The sequence below is a fragment of the Grammomys surdaster genome, unplaced genomic scaffold (genome assembly GCF_004785775.1).
Source record: "Grammomys surdaster isolate TR1022 unplaced genomic scaffold, NIH_TR_1.0 125956, whole genome shotgun sequence".
NCBI classification, from domain to species: Eukaryota; Metazoa; Chordata; class Mammalia; order Rodentia; family Muridae; genus Grammomys; species Grammomys surdaster.
This window is the reverse complement of record NW_021620775.1, coordinates 2,761,858-2,771,806: the sequence shown is the minus strand read 5'-3', so window position 1 is coordinate 2,771,806 and position 9,949 is coordinate 2,761,858. Positions and strand designations below refer to the sequence as shown.

General features: G+C 39.9%; 1 protein-coding gene across 4 annotated transcripts in view; it reads left to right on the top strand.

The window, feature by feature from the left end:
* Nucleotides 1–8,975, top strand: part of Opa1 (OPA1 mitochondrial dynamin like GTPase) — a 73,762-nt gene extending 64,787 nt beyond the window's left edge. For all 4 annotated transcript variants that reach the window (XM_028753760.1, XM_028753758.1, XM_028753759.1 and 1 more), the window contains 2 exons: nt 6,174–6,248; nt 8,686–8,975. In XM_028753760.1, the coding sequence (XP_028609593.1) occupies nt 6,174–6,238 (65 nt within the window). In that variant the 3' untranslated portion in view covers nt 6,239–6,248; nt 8,686–8,975. The remainder of the gene's footprint in view (nt 1–6,173; nt 6,249–8,685) is intronic.
* The last annotated feature ends 974 nt before the right edge of the window (nt 8,976–9,949 follow it).

The following is a 9,949-nucleotide window of genomic DNA, read 5'->3' as shown; positions in this document are numbered from 1 at the left end:
CTCTCTCTCTCTCTCTCTCTCTCTCTCTCTCTCTCTCTCTCTCTCTCACACACACACACACACACACACACACACACACCTGTTATTTTTTTTAATAAATCATTTCTTTAAAAAAGAATCTAGAATTTGGAGCCAGAGAGATAGCTTGGTAGTTAAAGCATGTACCTCTCTTAGGAAGGATCTGTATTTGATTCCAGCCATCTCAGGCAGCTGAGGAAAAGGAAGTGTAATTAAAACTTTGAAGATGATTTCTAATTTAAATAATATGTAGCATCAGTTCTGTACCTACTGTAATTTGGCATCTCCTGCTCCTACTGCACAAGTGCAGGTCGGGCATTTCTAATCTAAAAGGCTGTAACATCTGAAACTTGAGTACTCACATGATACTCTCTGACTCAGATTTTCGAGCATTTTAGATTTTAGATTTTCAGATTCTTGGTGTTCAACTAGAAAAGCAGAAATGTATAATATTTCTGGTCCCAAACATTTCTAACTAGAGAGAAACAACTTGTGTTAGTAACTAGACCTCCTTGTGTGTGCTTTGCTCCCAGCAGGCTGGGCAGTACTTTGCCTAATAGAGCATCTGTTTAAGAGCTATGACTTGTATTTCATTTTTTATTTCATCTCAACTTGAGCTTGACTAAAGCTTTCAGTTCGTAATCTGAATTATATTCTCTATGCTTATATTCTTTTTCTTCTTTTAAAATTACATTAATGAGCTGTTTGAGCCTCTTTCCTGTGATTCATTTATCTACTATAAGTCCTTTTTAAAGCTTCAGCACTGAAGGTCTTTAGACAAACCAATATTTATAACAGTTTGACGGCCGGATGAGGAGCAGCGTTTGTCTTTGTAACAGCTTGAGAAAGACCCTCTCCAGGACCCAGTCATGCAGTTACAATCTTGGCCTCCTTTCTTGTGCTGGGAACACGCATCCTGCAGCACCTCCCATGTGTTTCCTTGTCCCATTGATTATCCATTCACTTCCCATCTGTTTTGCAGTCTTAAAGGCACAGAAGGGCCCTCTTGTTATAAATCTGTCTCTGCAAGTGATAAATGATGCCCTATCTGTTTAAGGGCTGCCTGGGTGGTTTCTCTTTTCTTACAGTGTTTCAGCTTTCCTCCCAGCAGATTCAGAGGAAAATATACTTTTAAAAATAGGAGAAACACGGAAAAGACTCTGAAGTTTTAGAACCATAATTAATTTGATAGAACAGAATAATGTACTGACTTTTTCCATCTTCTCAAGTAATTGCCTGTGTCACTATATCTTTGAAATGTGATATTTAGATTTTCTACACTAACAATACACTGACTGACAAATGAAATGATTCCTTTTGACAAAGTATATTTTAGCTATTAGAGGAGAAAGAAAACAATATATCACTAATAAATTATAATATTAAATAACTTTATTTTTTATTATCATAATGTGAGTTGACATACTTTGAAATATTTTGTGTGCTGAACACAAAATAAAATGACTCACAGTATACATTTGTCACCTTATGATAGATTCTGTGGTCTTTACTAGAAAAACATGGTCATGAATGCCATAAAAGCTTTTCTTTTTTACTTTTTGGTTTCTTTTTGGTCCTGAAAGTATATTCTATAAATACTTCTGATATTGGCTTTTCTAAGAATTGAGTATAGCATAGCAAAGTATGGTAGGGCATAACCGTAGTCTCACTACTCAAAAGGCTGAGCCAAGAGGACTATCATGGCCGGGCGGTGGTGGCACACGCCTTTAATCCCATCACTTGGGAGGCAGAGGCAGGCAGATTTCTGAGTTCGAGGCCAACCTGGTCTACAGAGTGAGTTCCAGGACAGCCAGGATTAAACAGAGAAACCTTGTCTTGAAAAGCTGAAGGGAAAAAAAAAAAAAAAATAAGAGGACTATCATGAGTTCAAAACCCAGCTGGGCTCCATAGTGAGTTCTAGGCCAACCTAAATATAAGGCTGCTGTGTTCATGCCGAAGTCTCGGAGAATAGACTTCAAAATACTTAGAAATTATAGGTATAGGTTCTGTTATGTTTACAAAGGAGCCTGATAGGACTGTTTTCCTTGCTTTAAAATGACTAAAACATAAGTTTAAGAAAGCTGGATTTGGAGCCAAGTATGGTGGTGCATACCTTTAATTCCAGCTTTCAGGAGGTGGAAGCAGGTAGGTCTGTGATCAGAGGCCAGCCGTATCTATATAGCAAGGTCCAGAACAAACAGGTTAGACAGACCTTCTCTAGGGGAGAAAAGAATGCTGAATTTACCCAGGAGTCACTAGTGAGCTACTTGTATATGCAAATTGAGTTGCTCTGTTCCTTTCAACCATTCTTCAGGAAGCTTTGAAGATATAAAATACCGCATTTTTAATAGTATTCACTAATGTTTGAAATAAGTTTTGCTTGAGGCAGAACAGTGAATAAATAATCTTGGATATCAATTTTGACTATAGTTTTGAACATTTTGGTTCTGGTTTCCTTGTTCCTCCATATCCTAGATTTCCCTAGATGCTCAGTTTCTAAAGGGCATCTATATAGTACAATTGTGCAACAAATAGCAAATGTTTTCAATAGCAGTGTGTGCGCTCCATAAGAACTCCCTTCCATGAACAGCCTCTTTCCTGAAGAACTTCACCCACGAGGTGTCCTAAAGGTGGCATGGAGTGCTGCTGGTGCAGCATGGTGTAAGATAGTGTAAGGGACTGGGATCTCTGGTGTGTACTTTTCTTCCAGTGCATCTCGTTAGCTCTTCAGCGAGTTTCTTCATGCTTTCTTTAAAAACATCAAAAGTTGTCTAAGGTCTATTTCAGTGTATGTGGCAGTGCTTTGTGTGTGGCTCTTTGATCGTGCTCTGAACTGATATTAACCACTAAGGTGACCCCTCTCCCAGGTCAGGCCTTTTGTCAGTCAGTGTAGTCAAACCCTAATTACAGATTAGTCTGAACTTGGGACTTGAAGTATCCAAGGACTCAGAACCCACTGAGGAGCAGTGCTGCTTCATGCGAGGATAAAGAGACCTGAACTGTGTCATCATCTGTCCGCCTGTCATTCACTGAGGCTGCCAGTTTATGAGTTGGTGGATTATAGGAATATTCATGATCCAATCAAGACGCACAATGAATTGATGTTTGAGATGGCTCATCTTTTAAGTAAATGTTGCATAAATGGAATTGAGATTCTTTATTCACTACATGCAGATCTGTATAACAGAATAGTTTAAGCCCTTCTTGAGTTGGTTTAATTTATCAAAAAGGCCACAGATGTTATAAGAATTCTCTAGTTGTCATTATTTAATCCAGACATTTAAGAGAAATGGTAGTTTGCTTTACAAGTAGGTATGCTGATTTGTATTCCTCTCTGCATTTTACCAGAATTTCACATGAAAGGTAATAATACTCCAAGAGACTTGCTCTTCATGTGGCATGTGGCAGCAGACCTCGTGTGTGTTTCTAAATCAGAGGAGGGGGAACAGGGCTCGTCCTTAGTGCTGATGCAGTCAGGATTGCAGGTCAAGTTTGAAATTACTTCAAAAAAGTAGACATTTCCTCAGTCAGAAGTGAGACTAAGCAAGGAATAGTGCCTTTTTTTTCCCCCTGTTCTGTGTAACAGGTCTGGTTGTCCTATAATTTGATTTGTAGACCAGGCTGTCCTCAAACTCACAAAGATCTGCCTGCCTCTGGCTCTCCAATGCTAGTATTAAAGGTATGCACCACCATGCCTGGTTAAAGAATGCTTCTTAAAGGTAGACTCTCTTGGGGCTGGAGGAAAAGGCTCAGCAGAGAAGCCACAGAGCATCTCACAAGTGCACTTAGCTGCACAGAACCACACAACACATGTACACATTGTTAAGATGAATCTTCTCTAAAAGAGGAAAGGGGTAGAATTTCTTCCCTGTCCCATAAGATTCCATCTAGTTCATTGTACAGGTGAAAAGACAAATGGATTTCTGTAGGTTGAAGTTGGTGATGCTGATGATTGCTTTTCTGTGTAACAGCCCATTCTCCCATCACTTGACACTAGTCCCCATCACTGCTAGTAACTTTTGCCCTTGGTGGCAAGGCACCACCATGTCCTGATATTGCAATTGTAAACATTTTTCATAAAACCATAACTTTTTAAGGGAAACGTAGAGTTTTCTGTATCTTTGTATTAAATAGTCATTTAATGTTCATTTAGGGGAAAAAAATGTTGCTTATCTCTTAGTTTTCTAAAAATTGGATTTTCCTTTAGATCTACAGAATTAGAAGCCTGCCCTGGTAGGGTTTTGGCATCTTTTCACACAAATAGCTTTTCCTCTCCCCTGTCTCCTGTGAGTGACACTACTACGCCACACACCTACAGACAGTCTGCCCCTCTCGGGCCATTATTGATAGGCCAAAAGTTGGCAAACTGACCCTGTGGCTGCCCAGTTGCAGTCAGATCATGTGCAAAATAAAATTGAATTTTCTTTCTGCATATGGTGTGACATTCCCAAATAGGCGACACTAGGGAGTGGTTAGGTGTTGCTAAGGCTGGAAACACCTCAGTGGGATTTCCCTCCTGTGTGCTATTCAAGTTAGATGGGTTTTGGTGAAGTTTTTAATGTTTGTTTAAGTGTATGTGGTCGTTTCCTCCAGAACTGCTGTGAGATAATTTGAAAAGCTCTTTTACCCTTTTAAAGAATGGTTTAGCTGATGAAGTGGATGTGTATGAAACTCTGAAAAATACATCACTAAGACTGGCTTCATTTGGGAAAGTCAGAAATGTTTGCTAGTTTGACTGCTAATTAAGAAATGGAAGCTAGGTGGGTGGTGATAGTGCATGCTTTTAATTCTTGCACTCAGACAGGGGCAGGCAGATCCTGGTCTACAAAGCAAGTTCCAGGGCAGCCAGGGGTACGCAGAGAGACCTTTTCTCAAACATAAAGAATAAAAAAACCTAGAAAATTTGAGGAGGAGGAAAGAAAACAAAAGAAAAAAAATGGAAGCTAGCCTACCAGAATAATGTACATTATGTAGATTGAAGTCTAAGGGCCTACAAGATGGCTCAGTGGGTATTGTAGTTTGCTTCTGTGCTGAAGTGCTAAACACCGAGTGAAAACAACTTGGAGAAGAAAAGTTTATTTTTTGTACACTTCCAGGTCACAATCAGCACTGAGACTCAAGGCAGGAGCTTGAAGTAGAAACCGTAGAGGAATGGAATGTTACTCACTGGCTTGCTGTCTCACTGGCTCGTGCTCAGCTGCCTTTCTTTATATAGCCCAGGCCTACCTACCTACCTAAGGATGGTGCCACGCACAGTAGGGTGGACCCTCCCACATCAGTCATCAATCAAGAAATCTCCCACCAACCAGTCTGATCAAGGCAATTCTTTAGTTGAGATTGCCTTTTCTCAAGTGACCCTAGGTTGTGTCACGTTGACAACCAAAATTAACCATCACAACTCTGTCCTTGTCAGCTTGATATCCAGTCACACACTCTATAGGGTAGTATTGCCTGCTGTTCCTGGATAACTTCACCTATTACTTTATATTTTAAAGCATCATTTTCCACACTAGGGATGGTTACTATTCTCCTGGCTTTGATCTTTCACTGTGGTCCTTGAGACAGAAGAGTCTGGCAGTGTAGCTCATGTTCAGCTCATAGTCAGCCTCCCAATGCTGGGTTACAGACGTGAGCCACCATTTTCTTTTAATTCCTAAAAATAGCCTTATTATTTCTTTGGTAGAGCTTCAAGGAATCTACAAATATACCTGTTGTAGGTATCCACAGTTTTTTTGTTTGTTTGTTTTTTGTTTTGTTTTGTTTTTCGAGACAGGGTTTCTCTGTGTAGCCCTGGCTGTCCTGGAACTCACTCGGTAGACCAGGCTAGCCTCGAACTCAGAAATCCGCCTGCCTCTGCCTCCCAAGTGCTGGGATTAAAGGCGTGCACCACCACCGCCCGGCCACAGTTTTATTTAATAATTTCCCAAAGGGGTCTGTCAAGCATTTCTCCCCTCCCCTTCTAAAAAGGGCCTGCTTGCTGCTCTTCTGATCCACTTGGACATGGACCATAAGAGGTTTAATGAAAGTGATTTTCCTCCCCTTTCCTCAGCAGTTAAAATTTTATAGACAATTTAATAATAAGGAATTGTCTCTAATAATTTCTGATGCCTTTGAAAAGTAAATGTGTTTGTATTTATCTCTTTTTATCTCCATAGAGAAAGTTAGAGAAATTCAAGAAAAACTTGATGCTTTCATTGAAGCTCTTCACCAGGAGAAGTAGACTGTATCAAGTGAGTAACTCTGAAACTGGGCACACTATGTGCAAAGCATGGTCCTAAAACCTTTCCTTATAGTTGATGGTCTGGATGACTGCATTGCATTTGCTTCTCTACTATGTGATCCTTGTGACTCTCCACACCAGCCTCCTGAATGTTGGGCCACACATTTAAACCCTTTGATTGCCTTCTGGCTAAAAACTAAAAATCATCCTCCAGAACTCAAGTCAGACAGAAGCAGGGTTAGTAAAGATATTTTATAGTGATGATTTTCTAACGTGCAGGTGACTTGTATTCTGCATTGAAAATGGATCAGAGCTTGTCTTTATCTTAGCTCATGCTCACAATAGGTAATTGTGTGTGTTAAATATTCAACTTACAAAGCTGCTGTATCTGGCTTGACTAATATTTAACAATTAGTAATTGTTCTTAATCTACTTCTTTTGTTTACAAAATTTAAGTAGGCCTTTTTCCTATTTAAAGTCATTTAAATAGCATTAAAATGTGTTATTCGTAATATAGCTAATTATTAATTATCACTAAGGAATGTCTATCAGTAAGTCACTGGCTTGCCAGGTGGTGGTGGCGCATGCATGCTTTTAATCCCAGCACTTGGGAGGCAGAAGCAGGTGGATTTCTGAGTTCGAGGCCAGCCTGGTCTACAGAGTGAGTTCCAGGACAGCCAGGGGCTATACAGAGAAACCCTGTCTCAAAAAACAAACAAAAAAAAAGTCACTGGCTTTTATTGAAGCTGAGATAAGAATTCTGTTTTAAGCTATTATCACTTATTTAAATCTTTTATCACTGAAGAACTCTGGTGAGTGGATAGTTCCCTGTCTCGTGTCCAATTCCTCCCAGGATAGAAAGCCTATAGAAATGGGCATTTTGCCTCTCTACCACAAGGGAAGTGTGCTTGGGAAGGAGTTAGGAAGCCTTAGAGGAGATGCTAAGGAGCTCACTAAACTGGTAAAGTGCTTGGCATGGAAGCAGGAGCATGTGAGTTCAGTCCCCAGCACTCACAGGAAAGGCCTGGCTTGTGATCCCAGTATGTAGAGGTGGAGGAAGTAGGATCCCTGGACTTTTCTGGCCAGCCAATGTAGCCTAAGGTACTCTTGGGGAGCACTGGGTCTCATGACATTTTGTTTACAGAAATAACATTAAATGAAGAAATCTATAAAACCCTGTTAAAAATAAAAGCTATAGACTAGTGGGCTAACGCAGTGGTTAGGACTGCATGTCGTCTTGGAGAGGACACATCAGGCAGCAGCACACTCCTTACCCCTTCCTATAACTCCAGCTCCCAGGGGTGCAGCACCCTCTTCTGCAGACACTGCACTCATGTGCATACACATAATGTTCAAAAATCAGACAGAGAGAGAGATACAAATATATTTAAGCTAAATGAGGAGGTCTGAAGCCAGCTGGCATCTTACATAATAGTTTGAAATCTCTAATGTAACCTAATCAGTGTAGTGTCTAGAGTTGTTTCCCTGCCTGGACAGACCTTTGTTTGTTTGTTTGTTTGTTTGTCTGTTTGTTTTCTTCCAAAGGCAATCTTGAGGTGTAGACTGTGGTGATATTTGGAAGTAGGAAAGCCCTGAGCAAAGGAACTAATTTTCCTAATCTGAAGTCCCTAAGGCCTTTCTCTCCCCCTTTGCTTCTGTGCCTTAGAGACTTTTACAGCGTATCTAAATTTAACAGTTGGTCTACTTCCTACCCCAAATATCCATTAGTAGAGTGAATCTGGAGAGGGCAACCTTGCTTTAGTCTGACCATTTTGTAAAAGTTACCTCGGATCGGAAAGAAGAGCTTCCTGTTTGTAATTATAGCACATGTAGAGCCTCCGATGAGCTGTTTGGCTTTTCTATGCAATCGTTCTAATGCCTTAAGAAAGAAGTCTAGACCGTGTGTGTGTGTGTGTGTGTGTGTGTGTGTGTGTGTGTTACACTCCGGAGCAGAGACGGGCGCTGCTTCTCTGTGCGCTCTAGGACAGCCAGGGCTACATAGAGAAGCCCTGTCTCAAAGAGAGAAAAAAGGAGACGAAAAAGAAAGAAATGAATTCTGGGACTGGCAAGATGGGTCTGCAGGTTAAGGAGCTTCCTACCAAACCTGACAGGCTTGAGTTCAATCCCCAAGACCCACAGAATGGAAGCAGAGAACGGACGGACTCCTGCTATCTGCCCTCTGGCCTTCACAGCCACACTATTGCACAGGTGTACACAACACACATACACACAGAAATGATGGGAAAAAAAGAAATTCCAGTATATGTTTATTTAGATAATATCTTTGATAAAATTGTGCTATTATTTTATAGCTGATATAATTTTAATAAATCTAGCAGATTTGAACAGTTAAGCTTTAATTTTACAATTCTGCTGTAATAAAGTTGCTTAAGTCTATCCATTTGTCTTGTCAAATCTAAATTTATCAAATGGGTTTGTTCCTACAGAATCCTGCTCATAATGTAATCACCTCAGCATACATTTGAAGAACGAAGACGTCAGTCTTTTGTCCTGCCTCCTTTTCTCCTGTTCTACCCTTTTCAGTGCAAAATAAAGTCACAGGGTAAAATTAATGTACGTGTGTTACAGGCACTTAACCCGAAGCTGCCTTTTGAGCAGAAGAACACTGGAAACAGCATCATGTTCTGTGTGCTTGTGCTGATAGCAAACATTGGGAAAATATAGTTGTCGTGGCCATGAGGCTTAGTCCTCAAAGATAAGGAAGTTGCTCTCTCAAGTCTTATTTGTGGTGGCACAGATGTGATTTATTATGGGTATTATCAGACATATATTGGTAGCTGCTTTGGAATAAAACTTAGGGTACTTTTTTAAAAGGCATCACTTGTATATGATGAGACAGTGGTTACTGCTAAGCCATCATGTCTACAGTGTTCTGTATCCAGGAACACTTTGGCTGTAATGATTCAGTTTATGTTCACATGAAAGAAAGCTGGTTTATAAAGGAATGCTTCGGATGGGTTAATTTGTGTTGGACAGTTCAGTGTATATTCAGTGAAAGAAACATCCACCCTCCATTGCCAGCTTAGAAACTCGCCTTGGAAGCCAACTGCAGCAGCGTACAGTCGATTGCTGCTTTTGCACTCTGTATCCGTTTGCAATTAGTTCATTTTGAATATTGTGTGCTCTTGGTCAGGCTTTCTGGAACAGTAGGTCTCTCCTGTTGACACAGCCATTGAATTATGACCCAAGATGGAGAAGACTAAAGGTCAGCAGTTGACGAATTTCATTTAGAGTGCTATCAAATGTCTGAACTAGGCATCAAACACTGTTTTAAATAAAAATTATTCTAACAAGTGGAAGAATGTTGACCAACCCCTTCTTAAGGCTGAAAATTCTGTTTAACTCATTGCACTTCAGTTATAGTAATAACCTTCATAATATTTTCATGTGCTTTATATAAAATGATATTGGTTTAAAAACCTTAAAGCAAACAATTACTCCATATTTACTTCAAATGTCTTTTTCATCTGCTACCTTTTTATTAAGGCTTTTTATTAAGGTTCTGGTAAAGATGCCCAGGGTTGCAGTTCTTATTTTACAGTTAATTTTATAACCAGTTTCCTTGGAATTGTTTTTGTTTATGGTTCCCTCAAAATCTGACAGTGTGGAAGGGGCAGGTTTTAGAAACCATGAATTCAGTAAGTACTCTATTTAAATTATCAGTAAGCTTAGGTACAATTCTCAGAGGTA